General features: G+C 40.1%; 1 protein-coding gene across 1 annotated transcript in view; it reads left to right on the top strand.

The window, feature by feature from the left end:
- Window positions 1–21696, top strand: part of LOC104467504 (son of sevenless homolog 1) — a gene marked incomplete at both ends in the record, with an annotated part of 32367 nt that overhangs the window by 4662 nt on the left and 6009 nt on the right. The window contains 6 exons of the mRNA XM_010081295.1: window positions 1895–2104; window positions 2615–2758; window positions 6564–6674; window positions 6784–6882; window positions 19932–20059; window positions 21017–21672. Coding sequence (XP_010079597.1) covers window positions 1895–2104; window positions 2615–2758; window positions 6564–6674; window positions 6784–6882; window positions 19932–20059; window positions 21017–21672 — 1348 coding nt within the window. The remainder of the gene's footprint in view (window positions 1–1894; window positions 2105–2614; window positions 2759–6563; window positions 6675–6783; window positions 6883–19931; window positions 20060–21016; window positions 21673–21696) is intronic.

A 21696-nucleotide genomic window follows, 5' to 3' on the forward strand; every position in this document is an offset into this window, starting at 1 on the left:
ACCCTACTTTCTTCACCTTTCTTTACTCTCTGTTAAGATATCTAGTGAGGTCTTGAAGAGTCAAGTACTTCTCAGTCAGGACAGTAGTCTTGGTCACTCTTGCTTTTGGGCATATCTGCCTGGGTCATTAGGGCAGGGTTTGAATATTTGTGATAGGATAATAACAGGAACAAGTGCTGTTGCTGCATGCTTCTTTCTATCCTAGGAAAGGTGGTGAGCAGAAGAGCCATGATGAAGTTGATTTAGGAACTTCCATTATGTTACATTGGAGGAACTCTTTGATATGTACACAGAATAAACTTTTGAAAGGCTCTTAAGGAGGCCTGTTGCATTACTGTCTCGGCGGAACAAGCTGTTGAAAGGCGCTCCCAAGGTGTTTACAGTTGCAGTGAGAAACTTCATACTCTATCATGTTCATACCCAGCACATGTGCTCTGCTTGTTTTTATTTTTTGAAACAAAACAATCGTAACAGTTTCTTGGCCCTGTGTGCTGTTTTTTAATCGAGCTCTTTCACACTTGCTTTTGTGCCGTCCGTCCACATGGAAAATTTTGCCTTGTCTGCAAAAAACAAACTCCATTAAAATGCAGACTGTTTTTCTTCTACTATGTCCTTATGATTGCTCTAAATTCAATATCTGAGGTATAGTTACTGTAATGTGTTTCTGTGGATTTCATCATAGTGAGATATGGACCTTGTGAATACAGCCTGGAATCTTCTAGCTCAAGTATGTGTTGCAACTGCGTCTGTGAAGTAAAGTTACAAATGTCGGGGCCTCCTCGAATACCTGCTTTATTCCATGTAATTTCCTGCAGTAGTGACCCGATAATGTTCCATTTCCCAGAATTAGTTAGGATCCTCCTTATAACCTGAGTTCCATGTACCTTGTCTTTGAAAGATGAATCACCTTCTGTTCTTAGAGTTTCAGAAGAAGTCAGTTGTAATGCAAAATCTCCGTTGTTACGCTTTCAGAGAAGCATACTAGGGTGTGTAGCAGGGATCTTTGACTCAATAGAAGAAAGAATCAGCTGTGTGCCCACTTCACTCCTCACTAGACCTGTTTATTTTTGAGGAGTGTTAGGACGAGACCTGGATAAAGACTGACTGATCTCCCTAGGTATGTTTCTGTCAGTAAAGTCTGATGAACCTCCCAGACTGTCTCTTGAACTTATAGATGCCCAAGTATTCTCTTGCAGAATAGTTCATTTGTCTAATATCAGTAGTCAACAGCTCGGTTAACTGAAATGTCTTCTGGAGAAGTGCCCGTAACACGCTTTAAAGAAAGAAAACTTCTACTGTAAATACCAAGATAAACGTCATGTTTGTGATGGCTTGTTCAGAGGTTTAATTCTTGATCTCCAATTTTAGAATTATTTTTAAAAACACTTCTTTGTTCTGTTTTCTGCAATTTAAAAAACTCCAGTCCGTGTTTAATGTGTTAGCCTTCCCTTGTGTGGTTCTCGGAGAATTATTTACAGCTTTGATCCTGCGGTCTTTTCCTCAGTCTTTTCAGTGACTGCCACAGTCATATCGGTCTCTGCAGTAACAGGGCTAAGGTTGCCATGGCTTCACCTCCATCGGTTCGGAAGGGAGGCTGGCAAGCAACACTTCAGTTCTCATTTATTTTGAAGTTCATATGTATTGTTTGATATACTTCATGACTTCCTGGAAGGGGTGTAGCTGTGGGCAGCAGATTTATTTATAAATACTATCTCATCCCTCTATCCCAGGACAAAGTCATCTTGTATGTTGAAATACATCTTATGCTGTATTCTTGTTAAGATTTAACAATCAGTCTGATTTCATGGGAATAATAGATTTCCTGGTAACTTACTCATAGATCTTGAAAAGAAGTTGTTCTCACTTTGTGGATTTCCCCTTCTTTGCTACGTAGGTGTTAATGGATATGTTCCATCAAGATGTAGAAGATTTAAGTGCACTAACTTTATCCGATGAGGAACCCTCCACCTCAGGGGAGCAAACCTATTATGACCTAGTGAAGTCATTTATGGCAGAGGTTCGACAATATATAAGGGAATTAAATCTCATTATCAGAGTTTTTAGAGAGCCATATGCCTCCAACTCCAAACTATTTTCATCTCATGTAAGTATTGTACAAACCACAAATACAAAAACCCCCTACTATAGTATCTGTACATCTAGATGGACACTTCTAGAACTTTACTATTGTCCAGTTTAACATATCGATAGCAGAGGAAGCATTTGTCTTCTTCTGAAATGGAAATAGTAAAGGAGCGCTTGTGGGGAAGTACTGCTTTTGTAGAAATGTTGAAGAGACCACCCAGTTTACTATAGTCACTTGCAGGCCTGTAATTTAATATTTTTCACGATTGTTCTTTGCCATGTTTGAATCATTGTAGGTTTTTATATATTTATGCATATATACATAGTCGATATTTTAAAAATAAATTCCATGATCTTAGATACATTATACAGAAAGTATGCAATAAAATAAATTATGAAATCTTGTTCTATTTAAGGAAGTACTTGATTTTCATATCATAACAGAGTATCTTTGCACATAACATTCTTCCTCTTAGAAATTGTGCCCAATTTCCTGTTGATTTTTGTCGTGTTCTGTTGCCTTTTGCAGGATGTGGAAAATATATTTAGTCGTATATCAGACATTCATGAACTTAGTGTGAAATTATTAGGTCATATAGAAGACACTGTTGAAATGACAGATGAGGGTAGTCCTCATCCGCTAGTAGGCAGCTGTTTTGAAGACATGGCAGAGGTAAGAAAATACTTGGGGTTTTTTTTGCTATTCGTATGTATTTTAATTACTTGAACTTAAAATGCTAAGTGCATCTCTGTTCTCGCTGCCTTTGTTTAGGTTGAGATCTCTTCTTCCAGTCCCACCATGATGAATAGACTGCCCATTTTTGAGAATGTTTTTACCTTTTTAGCCTCTAAATCTCAGTTTTTATAGGGCTGTTTAAACTTTAGAGAGCACAAGGGGAAAATAAACCAAAACAAACACACCACCACCTGTGACTAGACTTTAGCAGAAATGTAAGTATCCTGTAAATCAGCTGTAGATCAGGATTGCTGTGGAAAGACAAAGTGGAACAAGGGCTTCTCTGCTAACAGATTTGCTAAGCTAGTCAGGGAGGCTTTTGAACTAGGCTCATTCGTGGATGGAGACCAAAGCTGGCAGATTGAAGAATTGAGAGGAGAAGAGGACGTGCATAACGGAAAGCATGACAACAAAGGCTCTTGCACCTTCCTCCTGAGAAGGTGGGATGAACAAAGGGTCATCTGAAGTGTCTGCTTCCCAAGGATGTATTTGCTCATATCCATAGGAGGATCTGGGTGTCTGTGCACAGATACAGAGCTGTAGTGTGACTGGAATTAGCAACATGGTAGGAAGGGTTGCATGATGGAGGGCTGTATGAACAAATACGGGCACTCAAGAAGGACAGGTGGGGAAGATGAGGCCAGGAAGCTTAACAGAAAATCAGCTCAAACACATGGAGCTCTGTTACAGAATGAGTGATGAGCTGGTTGAATGCTTAAGGATCAGGATCAGAGGAGGAGGCCATGAAAGGGTGTGTTGTAGTCAAGCTTCTCCTGCAAAGACTGCCCATCGACAAATGGCCAAAACCTTCTCTAAACAAGCAGGAGTCATCTTCTTGTCATAGGCCCTGGTTCTCTTGGGAGAATAAACTTCCTGACATCTGCTGGGTGGACAATTTACTCTGTTTGAAGTAATCCAGAAGATCACTGGGCAGCACTGAGGACAGGTTTTTGTGGTACATGCTGATGGGCCAATGAAGAAAGGTGCTGTACTTGATCTTTCTCTCATGAACAAGGAAGAAATGGCAGCAACATTGTAGCTAATGGCAGGCTTGGACACAGGTGGTAGAGCTTAAGGTCCTGAGAGAAGTGCAGGACATAAGCAGACTGAAAACTCTGGGCCTTGGGAGAGTAGACTTGGCTTGTTCAGGGAACTGGGAGGCAGGAACACGTTGGTGTCTGCCTTGAGGATAGAAAGGGCTCAGGAGAGCTGGTTTATTTTCAAAGTCGGTGTGTTCAAAGCACGAGGAATATTCATGCCCAGTCTCGAAGAAAAAGGTAGGTGTAGCAGGAGGCAAGGACAAGCAGTGTTTGTAGTTTCCTGTTCAACCAAACAAAGGCCCCTCACTACAAGAAAAACGTTGAGGTGCTGGAGCATGTCCGAAGAGCGACGAAGCTATTGAAGGGTCTAGAGAAGTCCTGTGAGGAGTGGCTGAGGGAGCTGGGATTGTTTAGTCTGGAGAAGAGGAGGCTGAGGGGAGACCTGAAAGGAGGTTGTAGTGAGGTGGGTATCGATCTCCTCTCCCAAGTAGCAAGTGGTAGGATGAGAGGAAGTGGCCTCAAGTTGCACCAGGGGAGGTTTGGACTGGATATAAGGAAAAATTTATTCACTGAAAAGGGTTATCAAGCACTGGAACAGGCTGCCCAAGGAAGTGGCAGAGTCACCATCCCTGGAGGGATTTAAAAGACGTGTAGATGTGGCACTTAGGAGGTTTAGTCTTGGACTTGGTAGTGTTAAGTTCATGGTTGGACTTGATGATCTTAAGGGCCTTTTCCAACCTAAAGGATTCTATGATTCAAAAAGAAACACTGGCTTGCCAGGAGGAATGTGGAAGCATTTTGTAGGCGGCTGGAAACGGTATTGAGGGCTGCAGCTCAGCTGGAGTTAGACTTGCTAAGGAATGTGAAGCAAAGCAAGAAGGGCTTGTATAGGTAAAATAGCACGAAAAAAAATGGTAGAAAATGTGGGTATCTTGCTCATGGGGTGAGACCCTGTGCTGGAGGATATGGAATGGAATGAGGTACTCAGTCTCCTTCGCTTGGTCGTTACTGGCAAGATGTGCTTCTAGGTTTCCCAGTTAGGCCTGCTACCAAAGATTGAGGGAGAGAGGTGAAAGTCATAGGTTAACTTAGGGACTGTTGATATAAGGTGGATATATGCAAGTCTGCGGGGCAGGACAGGATATTGAGGCAGCTGGATAATGTCATTGCAAGGCCACTGCCTAGAATTCTTGAAATTTAGTGGCGAGTTTTGGAGGTTTACAGTGAATGGAGATAAAGTTTTATGTCCCATCTCAAAAAGACTGATGAGGAGGATCTGGGAAACTAGAAGCTGATCAGCCTCTCATCAGTCCCTGAGAAGATAAGCAAATCTTTCTGGAATTCACAACCGGCCCTGTGAAGGACTGGAAGGAGGTTGTCAACAGCCAGCACAGATTTCCAAAGGACAAACTGTACCTGGCCAACTTGACTGCTTTCTAAGAGGAAATGGCTGGCTCCACGAGCAAAAGGAGGAGCAGTTAATATCACTTATCTGACCTTAAGCAAGGACTTCATCACAGTCTCTCGTAGGATCTGTAGAGTCAGCTTGGTGAGATGTAGACTACCTAGTTGAATTATAAAGCAGGTGGGAAACTGGCTGGACTGTCAAACTTGAAGGACTGTCATCAGCAATACAAAGTCCATCTGGTGGCCAATGGCTAGTGGCGTTCCTCAGGGTTTGATGCTGTGCCTGATACTGTTTAAGGTCTGTACTAGTGTTGTGGTAGGAGGTCTGCCTCATCAAGTTAGTAGGTGATACCAAGTTGTGGAGGGACACACAGGAGGACAGGGCTACTTCTTGGAGGGAACTGACAGGCTGGAGAAGTGGACCTACAGGAACTTCATGGAGTTCAGTAAAGGCAAACATGAAGTTCTGCACCTAGGACCGAACAACACCATGCAATGATCCAGCTGCCTGGCTGAGGAGCAGCACTGCTCGACAGGGCTTGGAGATCCTCAGGAGTCAGCAGTGAAGGCTAACTGCCTAGTGGGTTGTATTAGGAAAAGTGTAGCCAGCAGGTTGAGGGATCATTTCTTTGTAGCACCTGAGACCACATCTGGCATACTGTGTCTGGTTGTGGTCTTCCTAGTACAAAATATACTTATAAATGAGGGTTGCCATGATGATTAAGGAGTTGAGGCCCATGATGTACTAAGAGTGTTAAGAGTGCTGGGGCTCTTCAGTCTTAAAAAGAGAAGTCTGAGGAAAGAGGTCTTATTGCTGTCTTCAGTTACCTGAAGGGAAGGTGTAGAGAAGACTGAGGCAGGCTTTTATTGGGGGTTCTCACAGTAGAGAACTGTGAAGTGAGATGAGAGAGAGTGTGTGAATGGTAGAAAGGGTAATCCTGGTTAGATACTGGGGGGGGTGGAAAATCTGCAACGAGAACAGCTGAATATTGGAACAGACTGCCCAGAGAGGTTTTGGTGCCTCTGTTCTTGGAAGTACTCAGAACTTAACTGGATGAGGCCCTGAGGTGGGCCCTGCTTTTAACAAGCAATTGGACCAGTTGACCTCCAAAGATCTCTTCCAGACTGAATTACTCCATGAGTCTGTGCATGTAAAAGTACTGATTCTTCTCTGTAGGTGTTTTAGAAAAAGTATGCAGAAAGGTCTCTGCTATGTAGCGTATTTATTTTCTTTAAGAAATATGAAGTTTAGCTATTAAATCGGTTTTGTAAAATTATTCTGTGTTTCTTCTTAGGAACTAGCATTTGATCCATATGAATCGTATGCACAAGATATTTTGCGACCTGGTTTTCATGATCATTTTCTAAGTCAATTATCAAAGCCAGGAGCAGCATTTTATTTACAGGTAACTTTCTTTTAAGTAAGCCATATTATTGATATTGCTATTTTAATGACATTATATTGCTGCTTCAATACATTTATTGTTTTAAGACTGAAACTTATTTTGTTTCTAGTCAATAGGTGAAGGCTTTAAAGAAGCTGTTCAGTATGTTCTACCCCGACTGCTCCTTGCCCCTGTTTACCACTGTCTTCATTATTTTGAACTGCTAAAAGTAAGAATGTTGTGTCAATCTGATGTTTTCTGTAATTCTCTGTGTTGGATACCAGAACTTTGTGTGCTCTAGTAAAACCTTTTACTTGAATGTGAATAATAAAACTGCTATGATGAAAGAAAAGCAGTTTATACGCTCTGGTGTGAGCTCTAACTAGCTGAACATCAGCTTGTAATTTCATGGAAGTTTTACAGGAGCTAATAATTTGTGTTGAATAATCAAGTTGATATTAATTTAGAAAGCAATAAAGATCTAGATATTCATATTCTTGGAATGATTGGTTTGACAGTAGTAAGAGATAATGGCAAATAGCTGTATTGCAGAAAATGTCCAAGCCCTTCTCAAGCTGTTACTTTGTAAATTGAAAGTCATGGTAGGATTTCCCTTCAGACTTCATTTTATTTTCATAAAAGCTTCAGTGTTCTTGCAGTGCATATCCCATGGTGGCTGTAGAGGTGATACCTTTCCTTCAAAGGGAAGACTTGGTTGATAAATACACTTCCTGGGATTTTTGTAATGAGACCTCACATTGGTAGGGTAAAGACTGTAACTTAATTGGTAAGAGTAAAGACTGTAACATACACATGTAAAGAAAACAGCTGCGGAATGTTTTTCTAAGGCATTTATCAGTTAGCATTGAATAATAATCTTTAATGAGTGTAGAGCATTTTGAGGAAAACTTTGATGTAGAATCTTCATTTGGGCTTGATGGAAACTCATAAGGGATACAGTGTTCCAAACTTAATTACTTGGGGAAACTTGGATCAGAAGTAAAAAAAAAAAAAAAAAAAAAAAAAAACAAAAAAAACCCTCTGCTGTTTTGAAGAAATGTGGGTGTGTTTTTCTTGAATGTTTGTTTGGTTGTCTTGGGATAACCCAGAAGTTAGGTTGTCTTTGAGTCTGTGTCTACAGTTTTAACACCATTTTTACTGATTTAGATCTACATGTACAGCTTTGGCACATAGTTCATCTTTTATAACGTGCTTTTTTAAAAATTTTGGAACATAGGCTTAATCTGTTTGCCTAGCTCATGGGTTTGATCTGACTTTTCAGACATCTTTAATATATTAAGCATTTCCTTTCGTGACAGTCCATTGGAAGGGAGGTATGATACATCTTGTCTGTGTTTTGTATGTAAAGACCTGCACAGACTTAAGATTTCTCTGTTCATGCTTTTATCACGCAGTCTCAAAACACAGTACCTAGTGGCTTTGCATACTTCCATGTGAACATGGTATTATCTTACGTAATAGACAAAGCATGAAGGATTGATATTGTCTGACACGCGTGTCCTGTGGTACTTCTTGCCATTGGTAATTTTAGTGGGGGAAAGAAGGCACGTGTGCTTGCGGAAATAGGGAGCAGCTCGTGTTTGCCTTTTTTAGGGCAATCTGGAGTCTAGCCCACCTTCAGAAGGTTGTCTTTTCTCATTCATGGTCTACACACACCCCTCCTCCACCCTGGGTGAACCTGATACTGTTGGGTTGGATTTTGTTCTGTATATGATAACCTTCCAGATTTTCTTCCCAATGTGTTGCTTATTTCACGTTTTAGTGAGACAGCCGTCACTGTGGATACACATAATAGGCAGCGAAGGATAATAGGAGCACGTGAAGAGAGAGATACTAGGTCTCATCGGTCAATTAGCACATAAACATGTACACACAGCATATGAATCCCTCCCTCAAGTAGTCTCTGCTGGTAATAGCATTTTCTTTTTATTCTTGGAATCTTTAAACAGATTCCAGCTTGGTTATACACAAAAATGGCCTGATGGAAGGGTATTTGCTATGGAAGGGTATTGGTGGAATTATTTAGCCATATAATCCTGAAAATTTCACTGATGCAAGGTTGTATTGAATTTTTTTGTATGGTAAAAGGCCTGATATAGTGATTGCAGGCATATCTACGAATAATCAAGTTAAAAATGCTATGAAAATGGATCTCTTGGAATGAAGAGACAAAATGTTGGCAAAGTAGTATGTGGAAAAAATATTCTTTCTCTTGAATGTAGATATAGTTAAGGATAAAGGGGTTAGCATTTTTCTTTGATTTATGTTGTATAATCTTGCATAGTTTGAAATTATCTATTTAAAATGCATCTCAAAGTTACATTTTAACTATGCAGTCTACAAAAAAAGTAAATTTCTGTCCACTGATGGTTATCCTATTTAGAAACTAAAGCTCTGGCAGGGCACCAGGAATGCACAAATACGTATTCTATTTTTAGCTGGAGCTTCTTGCTGTAACTTTGTTGGAAAGTTAGCATATGACTAAGGTCTGTCTTTTCCTTCAACGATCCTGGAAGTCCAAAAACTTTTATATAAGAAACTAGCTATATAAAATAGCACCTTTTCTAAATGTGGACTCTTAAGCAGAAGGTAGGGTGGTACAAATAGTGCAGTTATTTATGACCTTGAGTGACCGAAGAAAGAAGTTTACAAGATTTTTTTAATTGAATTGAGCCCTGTTTCAGATGCTGTAAACTTGTCTACGTGTGATACCCTTTCCTTTCTTTGGGTAAATAGAAGATTACTTTAAATTCCCTTTTTTCCAAGTAGGAATGGCTCAAAGCATATATAAACTTTGCTTAAATAAGGTAATATGTTCTGGAAAACAGGAGAGCTAGATAGATTTTTTTTTTTTTTTTTTAAACTAAGTGCAGACTTGGCTCCTATGACTTATGAATGGAAACTAATTGTCTCTCTGCAAATATTTTTTAGTTGGAATTCTGCTTGCAATGATCGTAAATTCTCAGGATGCTTTCATTTCAGATACAACGGTATCTAGTGTATTTTACTTATTTTTTCAAACTTTGTTCTTAGATGATAAATAACTTGCCAGTCTTTACTGACTGGCAATTCAGCTCAAGTAGAAATAGTCCTCAATTAAACATTTCTGTCTTCCTCTTTCAATATGTTAACTTAAAAAAAAAGAAAAAAAAATAATTCTGGTGTGACAAGGTCTTCCAAGATAAGAAACCAACCTTTTCCCAGCCTGATGATATTACATTTGTTACGTGTTGCTGCAGAAGGCACGTGGTGGCGAAATGTTAGTAGTTTAGGACTAGAGGATCTTTAGGTTGATCCTGTACGTCTCTTGCTGTGTGTTGCATTGGGCTGCGCATCCCAAACTATTTTGGGCTTTGACTTCACTTTGATTCTCAGCCAGGCTCACAATCCAGAGTATAACAAATTTAATGAAGTTGGTTTGCGATCCCGTCTGTAACTGGTGTAACTCAGCCCAGGGTGGAGAATCACTGAGTCTTAATTAGTTGAACTTTGGCAGTCTGCAAATCTGCAATTGGAGATCACTGTCTCGAAACATTCTCTCTGTTAATGGTATTTAGTACAGGCACTGTAATTAACAGGTTCTCTTGCTTTAGTTGATTCTTGAAGTCTTTGTCAATTAATATTAAAGAACAGAAAATCACAGTTTCATACTAGCTATGCATTATTTTAAGAAAGTGTTTCCTTGGTGTCAGCAAAGGATTTTATTTTCTGAAATCGCTTTGTCTGGTGTGCTTCTTTCCAAACACAGTAACTTGTATGTACAATACCGTTTTGAAATAAAAGCAGAAGTATTACTGTTTTACATGTAACTGCAGATGAGGACGACTATTTTTACATCCACTGGAGATAATGTGTAATTTTTTATCTCTGAGACAGATGAGAGCCTATCTGCTGGAGGAAGTGTAGCTTGGCCAAACTCTTGCTAGTGTGTGATAAGGACTACAAAGCGTATTTGAGTGTTTCTTAGGAGAAAATGCTGAGGTGGTATAAAAATTGGTCTCAAGTCTAAGAAGAGATTCCCTAGAATATGACAGTAGGTGAAAAATGTAAGCAACTTCTACATATGAATAAGCTATGAAGACTTATATTAATATAACTGCAGTGTTGTAAGGGTACAGAAATTGTGCCTTGTGGTAGAGGTTGGAGGTGATACAGCCAGGTAAATGAGGTTCCATATTTCTTGCTTGCTTACATGGTTTCATTTACAACGTTTCTCTTGCTTTTTCTGCATTAATTTTTTCTCCTTTAAATGCTAGTGGATTTATGCTTCAAGTCAGCTGTGTGTTTGGCAGCCAAAGGGAAGATGATAGAGGAAGATAAAACTTTGTCGCACGTGTGCGTGCGCGGTTTTTCCAGAAGCTTGGTTATTGTTAATCTGACTGATTGGGCTCTCTGAAGTAACTCTTTAATTGAAAAAGTTGATCAGAATGTATTTAGTTTTTTCTTTCTAGCTGTGGTGCTCGTTGATGGATTCCTATGTGTTGTATCAGAGTTACATCTATGCGCATGCGTATCACTTCATTTGTCAATGACTTATGTCGTCTGTTATGGAGTGGTGATGGGGCTGTATGTTCTGTTGTATAGCTGTTTTTCTTTTGACACAGGATGTATCTGGGCTTTTGAGAGGCACGTATCTCTTTCCAGGGAATTTGTAATGGGAAGTAATTACCTTGGAGATTATTTTTTTCCGTTATCCCACTAAAGTTGCTTTCCTGCAAAAGCTGGAAAAAAATCTAGCAGAAGTAAAAGTAAAACATTCCTCCTTCCACTTTGCTTACAGTCTTCAGTGACACTTGAGCTGTGTTATTGTCAATCTGCTGCCAGACCAACAGATGCTGGACTTTGATGCCTTGAAGCAGGGAGTAGGATGGCGTAGGGCCAGACCGTTCTTATCTAAATGATACCATCTTTGGGGAGTCAAATGAAACACTAACTGAACTCTGACTTTTAACTTCACTTATGTGTTTAACTGTAGGGTTGCAGAGTTCTATCTGATCCATTTTCTAGGAATCCCTGCAGGGCAAATTCTCCCTGATGCTGTGGGAATTAGGAGAGCTGTACTGGGGCAGACTGTTCTCTGGGGCTGGTGACCTGTTCCTGTTTTTCAATGACGTGATGATGATGATGGTAGATAACTCTTTAGCTTACATGGCAGCAGCTTATGCTGAACGGCCAAAGCCAAGATCTCATTAAAACAGGTAGGTGTTACAGGAACTTGGACAGATATGTTGGAGCGGGTCCAGAGGAGGCCACGAAGATGGTCAGAGGCTGGAGCACCTCCTGGAGGAGGACAGGCTGAGAGAGTTGGGGTTGTTCAGCCTGGAGAAGAGAAGGCTCAGAGGAGACCTTAGAGCAGCCTTCCAGTGCTGAAAGGGGGCTACAGGAGAGATGGGGGGGGCTCTGGATCAGAGACTGTAGTGATAGGATGAGGGGGAATGGTTTTAAGCTGAAAGGGAGTAGATTTAGATTAGATACTAGGAAGAAATTTTTCCCTGTGCAGGGGGTGAGGCAGTGGCCCAGGTTGCCCAGAGAAGCTGTGGGTGCCCCATCCCTGGAGGGGTTCAAGGCCAGGCTGGATGAGGCTTTGGGCAACCTGGGCTAGTGGGAGGTGTCCCTGCCCGTGGCAGGGGGGTTATCACTTTAAGATCCCTTTCAACCCAAACCATGCTTTTTCCCCCCCCCCTCTAAATAAAAGTTTTGGCACAAGTACTCCATTGAGGATTGAATGTTAAGCAGCTTATTGTAGCTGAGATTTTCAACTCTTACAGGATGTTACTTTTTGTGACTGTGGCAGTCGTTATATAGTCTCTGATACACTTGTATAGTCTTTTCATAGCAGTACTATATTTCCCTGTCCTCTTCTCCCTCTGTTCCTGTTGCATTCTGTACAAAGGGGATATCCTTGGAGAGAGGTTGCACCATGGTTGAGTCTCTCCTCAGTGGAAATGTTTCTGGACATAGAGCTGTGGATTTAGTCCCACTACTAGCATGCTTTCTCTGTTTGCTCTTATAGCAGTGGAGGTCTGTTTTTTGTCAATACTTTGATATCTTCAGTGGAAACCAATGGAAAGATGTAGGAAATAACAAACACAAGTAGAACAACAAGCTGCATTCATGTTTTCTGTAGAGCAAGTCTACAGATGGGCTTCTGCTTGTTATTCCTCATTTCCCGTGCTGTTTTTCCCTTAATCAGCAGGGTTCCTCTTAAAATCAACAGGGTTCTACTGTTGCTTCCCAGAATGATCTGTGAAATTCTGAATTAATCTTCTGTAGCGTTCAAAAATTCATACAATTCTAACCAAATACAGAGATGCCATCCAGTTGATCTTACAGCCTTGCAAACTTGACTGGCAAAGATCAGGCTTGAATTGTATCGAAGCAGTGAAAGCGTATTTTAATCCACTTCAGAATTACAAAAGAGAAAGGGAAGATATTTTCAAATTGAATTGTCTTTACTCTGACAGAAGATTTGGGGGAAGAAAATGGAGACCTCAATTACAAGTGTCGAAGCACATACTTTGTGATATTTCAAATACTGATCTAACTAAATGTTGCCAACTTAATTATGAATTTTGAATTTCTAATGTATTCTGTAGGTCTGCTAAGAATGATGAGACAAACCAAAGTGACAGTAAGAAAAAAGAGAATTTCAGAGCATGAAGGCTCTGGAAGGATCTGTGTGAACTTGTATGTTTGTTGCAGAAAGGTAGTGAATCTGCTGTGGAAGAGACATCAGCATATGCAAAAAAAACCCAACCACCCATATTTTTGAAGAGTGCAGAGCAAATATGTTTTCCATAGTCTGAGAAGACAAAGCCTCCTGTAAACAAAGTAGCCATTCCCCTACTAATGGAATCTGGGCATATAAAATGCATATAAGACAGATAGTAGCCTACAAAAAGTCAGCAATGGTTTTATGAGAACATCAGGGAACTTATTTGAAAAGAAGGCTTTGTTTTTGTATCTGTTCTGTGATGAAGGAAACATTGATTGTGTAAGCTCAATGAGAATTGCTCGCATACGTGAATCCCTATCCAGGTGCAGAAGCAGAGCAAAAATACACTTTCCTGAAAAAATACCTGGCAGGCTGCAGTAGCACTTGAGCAGACCTAAACTGAAATACGGTCTCCTGACAGGCTATCCGCATTCATGGGAATGCTAGTGGATAGAGTGGCCACATAAGAAACCTGTTACAGAAAACTTTGAAATGCTGAATTGGTGAAATGTCACCTGACAGACTTCTGTGTGGTATGGATTTCTGAACAGATCTTCCTGACTTTTCCTCGGTGTCCATCCTGATTTGAAAAATGGTACTTCAGAGCAGTGTCATTTATTTCTGAAACAGATTTATTTTAATTTCATTCCCCTCTCCCCAAATAAGAGCATCCTCATTGAGTAACAGAAGTAGCAGTTCCTTAAATCCATATGTTTCTTTAGTCCAAATAGTTTCACTTTTTTGGGCTCAGGTGAAGTTTGATGTACTTAAATTTTCCACATATTGAGATCTGTTTTAAGTCACATAGTCAAGCTGTGAAAGAACTGGGAAGCTTGTACTAAAAGTTGAAATGCTTCTCATTTTCCTCTGTTTTAATGCTTTACTTGTACAGTATGCTTCCGAATGGGCTGACCATATTTTATATTATGTTAATTAATGTGAAATAAAAGATGAGGACTTTTTAGCTTCTATCTCCTTTAAAATGTGCTTCTCCCAGAGAATGCTGGAGGCTTTTTGTAACTAGTTATCTGATATCTGAGGTTTGTTATTTGACATGTTTTCGTAAGATTATGTGATTTAATGTAACTTCTTAAAATTAAACTGAGAAGGCATAGTTAAATTTTGAGTGGAGAAAAAGTTTTGACCATTTCTTCAGTAATATATTAAGTTTTCTTCCCCTCTTGATGGGAATGACAGTGGTGCTGTAATGTAAATCGAAATAAACAGTTCTATAAATATATGCATATTTTTACTGCACTCAAGATTGTCTGTGTTTATATGAAAACAGAATTACTTTTGAAATTCCAATGCATTAAAGCATTGTAAAACATACGTATGTCCAGGAATACAGCACATGGAGTTTTCTTTAAGCTGCAGGTGTGAAGTGCCGTTTAGACTGCTGGCACTTTCCACAAGTGTACAGGTTTCCCTGCAGTTGCCCCAGTAGCTGCTCCAGCTGATTTCCTGATGCTTTTTAAAAATTAAAGTTTTGGGATGTCTGAAGAAATTACATAGTGGGTTTTGAAGAGGTTTCTCTGAAGCAGCACGAGTTCGAGCACATTGTTGCAAGTAGTGCAGCGTGGCAGCTTCCACCTGTAACCTGGGACCACTTAATGCACTAAACTTGGACTCATGTTTTGAGGGGCAGTGAGTATCGTTAGCACCTACAATCAAGTGACCTTAAGTGAAGCAAATTCAATTGTGATTTCCCTCCCTGCCATATGCTATTGTGTCTTTTGTGTATAGAAGCTGATTTGTGGTCTTTCCTCCCAGATGAACTGGGGAACCTACAGGTCACAAATTTCAGTGGTTAGATTTAGAATAATATTCTAGGAAGACAGAAGTCTAGATTGTGACGTAAGCCCTGAAGTATAAGATTTTATACCCATTGTTACACCTACTAGTATCGTTGTACCTGCCTGTTCTCATCATGTGTATTTTCTGTCATTGTGTTTCTAGATAGATGCTTCCCTGACAGCGTAAGAGAAGGACTACCGTAGTCTTAATTTTGCACTGCGTGAGGAGGATTTCTTTTGTATCTGTTTGGAATATCCTGGTTTTATAACTATCTAATCTTTGTGTTATGCAACAGGTAGAAAAAAAAAAAAACCTTGTCTTTCACTTCTTGATACCTCTTCAGAGCTTGCAGCCTAGAATGTAGAGTACTTTTTTAGTTAGAAACTTCTCTTAGCAGTCTATTTTCTGAGTTTGTTTTCCTTGAATGGCCAGGAAACTGCACCTATAGTACTGTGAATCATTACAATCATTATAAACCAATATCTTCTCAGAAGATTATTAAAAACCATGACAACTATAATACTACTCAGAAATCTGCACCTCCTTCTCATAATAATATACTATGCTTCTCAGGACACTTTATGTAACAAAACAAACCAAAACAAAACCCACACTTGTTTTAACATCTACCTGGTCTGTTCTTTAGGGGGCACTGCACAGCTATAGAAGAATCAGTGGGATTTGCAGAGAAACTTGGATGCTAGTTTCCAGTGATGCCATTTCATTTTAACCTCCTTTTCTGAACTGTCTTGGGGGCAATGTAAGATGAAAGTCATTGCTGTAATTTAAGCTCAGTTCTAAGACTGTTTGTGATAGTTTGCATCAATTATACAGTGCTAAAATATAAACTTTCAAATTCCTTTTCTGTCTGCAGAGAAATGTCGTCTCAGTTGTTCAGAGCACTTATTTGATTTGCCATTTGTGTTGGTCTTACACATAAGATGCATACTTCTCTGCACTGCTTTCTAAGTGTTAAACCTGGAGCAAAATTACTCTCACTGTACTTCGATTTCGTTTGGATATACAGTTGGAAAGACGGGTTACTTCCAGTGGATCTTGATGGGGAGACGTTAGTCTTAAACCATTGCTTTCTCTCCAGCACTGTATACAACCATGTATACGTTTGCTTTTGGATATGGACTTTTGTGTGATGAATACCAAAATTTTTGCAACTGGAGAGAATTTGTTGTAAAAAGCATTTTATAAACTCAACACAGGAGCAGAACGCTTTGCAGTAATGAACTTTAATCTGTACCAGTGTGTTTCTGAAGAGAATGTACAAGGAGGTTTTTTTTACAGGTGTTTGAGTCGGTAAGGTACTACATTGAGAAAATTCCCGATTACTTTGTAGGGATTTATTTTTCTGTTTATTTGGTTTAGTGCTCCCCTTATACACATTAGCTTACTTTTGCATGGGTTTCTTTTGATGTTTTTCCACATTTCAAAAAACCGTTTGGGATACGGACCATTTTTGTTCTGCCTTGTGCTAGGCACTGTGCATCTGTGTTCGTTTGACTGGAGAATTTGGGTTATATAGACAGTGTTAAAAATTAGGAAATAATTTCATAAGCTTTTTTGCATGTTGAGCCTAATTTTCATCAATTTTGTCCTGGTTTACGTGTCTTTTGCTCCTTACCCTGTCTCCTGTGGTACCCTTACAAGCAAATAGTAGAATATTGTAGAATTGAATAAGGCTTGTTTTCAAGGAGACTAGGCTGAAACAATCTTGTCCGTTGTTGAAAGGTAGCTACCCAGAGGTGATGGGAAATCGAGCCAAACTCTTTGTTGGAAGTTGGCAAAGAGGCAGTCTGATAGACAAAGAGCCTTCTTTGAACTCTTGTGCAGGAAAGATGCAAAATCTTAAGGGTAGTTACATGTTTTTCTTAGCTTTCTTTCAGAGCTTCTGCCAGTGGTGCTGCACCTTCTCATTTGTCTGAAGTTATAGAATCATAGAATCATTAAGGTTGGAAAAGACCTCAAGGATCATCAAGTCCAACCGTCAACCCAACCCCACCTAACCCACTAACCCATGTCCCCAAGCACCACATCTACACGTTTCTTGAACCCCTCCAGGGATGGTGACTCCACCACTTCCCTGGGCAGCCTGTTCCAATGCCTGAGCACTCTTGCAGTGAAGAAATTTTTTCTAATATCCAGCCTAAACCTCCACTGGCACAACTTGAGGCCATTTCCTCTTGTCCCATCACTTGTTCCTTTAGAGCAGAGCCCAGCACCCCCCTCACTGCACCCTCCTTTCAGGCAGTTGTAGAGAGTGATGAGGTCTCCTCTCAGCCTCCTCTTCTCCAGACTGAACCCCCCCAGCTCCCTCAGCCGCTCCTCGTCAGCCCTGTGCTCCAGACCCTTCCCCAGCTCCGTTGCCCTTCTCTGGACCTGCTCCAGCATCTCAATGAGGACGTAAACCAGGACAGTCCTCTCTAAACCTATATGATCTGCACAAATGAGGCAGAAAGCAGGAAGATGATACCTCTGTGTTAAATCTAGAGAGTAGAGGAGTATGGCGAGGGCAGTCTGCTGCTCCTTCTTCGAGCGATGTATTCTCCCTGAGACCTTTTGGGAAGTAATGTCTGTTGTGGTGCATTGTCAGCCCTGTTTCAGTGGGTGTCACATGAATAGGCACTGATGCCTAATGCCACTTAGGTCAAGGGTATGACAGATTACGTGAATTAAAGCTGCCTGGAATAAAACTTGTGGTCATCTCTAGTGGAGGGTGTCCTTGCCCATGGCAGGGGGGTTGGAACTTGATGATCTTTAAGGTCCTTTCCAACCCAAAACATTCTATGATTCTATGATCTTTATGGCTGAAAACACAAATAGAGTAGTCTTTGACATTAACAGCTATTGCACTGAATGATTAACTCTGGTCAGGGAAAAAATTAATGCTATTCTGTGACCCATTCAAATGTCAAACATGGATATGTTGTATTCAGTTGGATTTTGGAGGACAGTAGTTACATTTCACACTGGAAGCAAACAGCACAATTGTACTGTTTCCAAGGATGTCTGTTATTCTGGTCCATGCCAACCTATCGCTTTGCTTTTACCACATCTGTCAAAACAAATCTTTCAGTTGTGTGGAGCCACTTCTTGGTGTATAATAGTCTGAAACACTTGTCTGTTAATAATCCTGTAAATAATTGTTATCTCAGTTTTATGTCTAAGCCACAGCTGTAGTCAACATTTTTTTCCACTAACAATAATGTGAAACATTTTAATCCTTAAACAAAGATTTAAGATTCAAATCTTAAACGTCTTGGGATAAAAACATGGCAGATCTTGTTTAATAAAACTTATCTGTCACAGTGATAGGCACAAAATATTAGTGTTAACTCTTCTCATCTAGTTTTAGCTTATAACTTCATTATATTTTTTTGTCCTTTAAGAAAACTTGAGTTAGTAAATGCAGGCATTCGTGTAGGTGTGTACTCAGATGGGGACTTGCTTACCCTGGTTTTACAAGCTGGCCATGGTTAGATGCCCCTGAATTTTCTGATGAACAGACAAGCAACCCCTCCATGGAGGAACAACATTTACTCTTCCTCGCTGTCCTTCGAGTTATTGGTTTTCCCTTTTGGCTTTTTTTACATGAAAAAAAACACAGTTGTGGTGAATAATAAGCTGAACAGATGCCAGCGGAACGCCCTTGCAAGAACGAAGCCTTTATGGCTGTATTGTCAAGTGTGTGGCTGTCAGGGTGAGGGAAGCGGCAGTGCCTACCTGTTCGGTACTGGCAAGGCTGCATCTGGAGAACTGCATCCAGCTAGGGCTTCCTTTCGACAGTGGTGTGCTGAAACAAGCCCACTGGAAGGCCTCGTCAAGGTGACGTGAGGAATGGAGCACGTGATGAAGGAGAAGCTGGGGAGTGGGCTTATTTGTTCTGGAGAAAAGGAGGCTAAGGAGGAGAGGAAGCCTTCCTGCTGTCTTTGTGTGAGGAGGCGGGGAAGACAGAGATATTCTTCTCGCGACTGCATAGCGCTTCCATGTGTTCCACTGTGAAAAGTCCATAAGGGATATCCTGATAAGCTATTAGGAAGAAATACTTTCACCAGGAGGGATTTCAGACGTTGGACAGATTGTCCAGAAGGGTTGTGGCCTCTTCATCCTGAGAACAATTCAAAACTCAATATAGCCCTAGGCAACCCGCTCTGTCTTGGCTCTGCAGTTGAGCTGGAGGTTGGATAAGGTCACCTCCAAGATCCTTTTCAACCTGAATTATTGATTAGACTGTTGTTAGTGAGGTGAGAGCCCTTGTAACCTTCTGTTTAAAAATGCGATGAAGGTATTTTGCTTAGCTTTCAGTCCAGCTTGCCTGTTCTAGGAGTGTGCATACATGTTCCAAACATACAGATTTGATCTTGTGCTCCAGTATGGTATGTATGGAGATCTCCTTCCTTGCTTGTTCTTCTTAAGATTTAACACCTCTGATGGGTTCTTTTTTGGAGATGTAAGGTGAACTAGTTTTGAGGTAAATAACATGTGCCTGAGTGCGTCTGTATCTGGAGGTCCAATAACTGCTGCTTGTTTTTTACTGAATTAAGTGTTAGCAGATAATTGTCTCTCTTGCCTGTGTCAGTAGTGCACCTGATTATTCCATTAACTTTAATAACAAGCAGGAGCATGCAAAATCAGTAGATGGCTGGATTTCTTCTTCCTAGGCCAAACTTTAGGATTTGCGCATACCAAAATGCTTGTAACGCTTTTTTGTATTTGACTTCCAATGTTCACAGCAATTGGAAGAAAAAAGTGAGGATGAAGAAGATAAAGAGTGCTTAAAGCAAGCAATAACTGCCCTACTAAATCTTCAAAGCAGTATGGAACGGATATGCTCCAAAAGTCTTGCAAAACGAAGGCTTAGGTAAACATGTTTCCATTTTTCTTGCTTTTTGCTCTTAATGCTTTGCTATAAATCCAGGGCTCCCAGTTTCCTCTTTTAGTAAACAATGAACAAAATAGTTTGCGACAAGCCTGCTTTTTCAGAGGAAGTGACATCAAAGCCAAGATAATTTGTTATTGTTTTAAAACCATTCTAATTTCTACGTGTCCTTGTGTACTGGTGGTTGAGACGTTCTGAGAATTCACTGGTAAGTAGAAAGTTATGGCATTTGTGGGTTAATTATGCTCAGATTATAAATATCCACCTAAAAATATTGTAGAAGTACATTTCAATGTGATTAGAAGGGAATGTTCTTGAATTTGAAATGATTTAATCTGAAGAGGTTTTTGTGCAATGGCTAGGTAAAATTACCCCTGGATAGTAGGAATAGATGCGTAAATAATTAGTACTTAGTTGCACTGTTGTAGCAAATTACTAGACTATACAATCTCCTCTTTGGTTTCATGCTGATATTTGTGCAGTTATTCAAATCTGTTAAAACTTTGCTTTTGTTCTTCAAATCGTTTGAATATTTTTCTTTGCAAAACAAGTTCTGTGCTGCAAAGTTCTTTAGGCATGGGCACTAATGCATTTAACAGCTTCTTTTCTTGGAATGTGCTTCTTTCAGTTTCATGCAGTCTAAAATTGTTTGTCAGCTATGGAAACGAGTGGTTTGTTAGGCTAAGAAGCGCTAACAGCTTGCCTGTGTTTAGGTAAAACATTTATTGCATAGAAGTAGAAAATGTATCAGATGAGATACTTATAAGAAACATTAATTAAGGCTTGCAATGATGTTGATATTGAGTGCTGAAGTTGCATTCTCGGTGGAGTTCTCACCACTCAGAAAGATGATCTTGTGGTTTTGCTGTTAAGTGGTGGTTGTGGTTTTTTAAATACATGTATACTAACAGGCTGCCTTTCTCCCATCCTTCACTGAAGTGAATCTGCATGCCGGTTCTATACTCAGCAGATGAAGGGGAAACAGCTAGCAATTAAGAAAATGAATGAAATCCAGAAAAATATTGATGGTTGGGAGGGAAAGGACATTGGACAATGCTGTAATGAGTTCATCATGGAAGGAACACTCACGCGTGTAGGAGCAAAGCATGAGAGACACATATTTCTATTTGATGGCTTGATGATTTGCTGTAAGTCAAATCACGGCCAGCCAAGACTTCCTGGTGCTAGCAATGCAGAATATCGTCTAAAAGAAAAGTTCTTCATGCGAAAGGTACAAATCAACGATAAAGACGACACTAGTGAGTACAGACATGCTTTTGAAATCATCTTAAAAGATGAAAACAGTGTTATTTTTGCTGCTAAATCAGCTGAAGAGAAAAACAACTGGATGGCAGCATTGATATCTTTGCAATATAGAAGCACTCTGGAAAGGATGCTGGATGTAACCATGTTGCAGGAAGAAAAAGAGGAGCAGATGAGATTTCCAAATCCTGAGCTTTATAGATTCGCAGAACCTGACTCGGAAGAGAATATTGTGTTTGAAGAAAACATGCAGCCCAAATCTGGAATCCCCATCATCAAGGCAGGAACTGTTGTCAAGCTCATTGAGAGGCTGACTTACCACATGTATGCAGGTGAGGCACTTCATTTACATAGTG

The sequence above is a fragment of the Pterocles gutturalis genome, unplaced genomic scaffold (assembly GCF_000699245.1).
Source record: "Pterocles gutturalis isolate BGI_N339 unplaced genomic scaffold, ASM69924v1 scaffold17449, whole genome shotgun sequence".
Lineage (NCBI taxonomy): Eukaryota > Metazoa > Chordata > Aves > Pterocliformes > Pteroclidae > Pterocles > Pterocles gutturalis.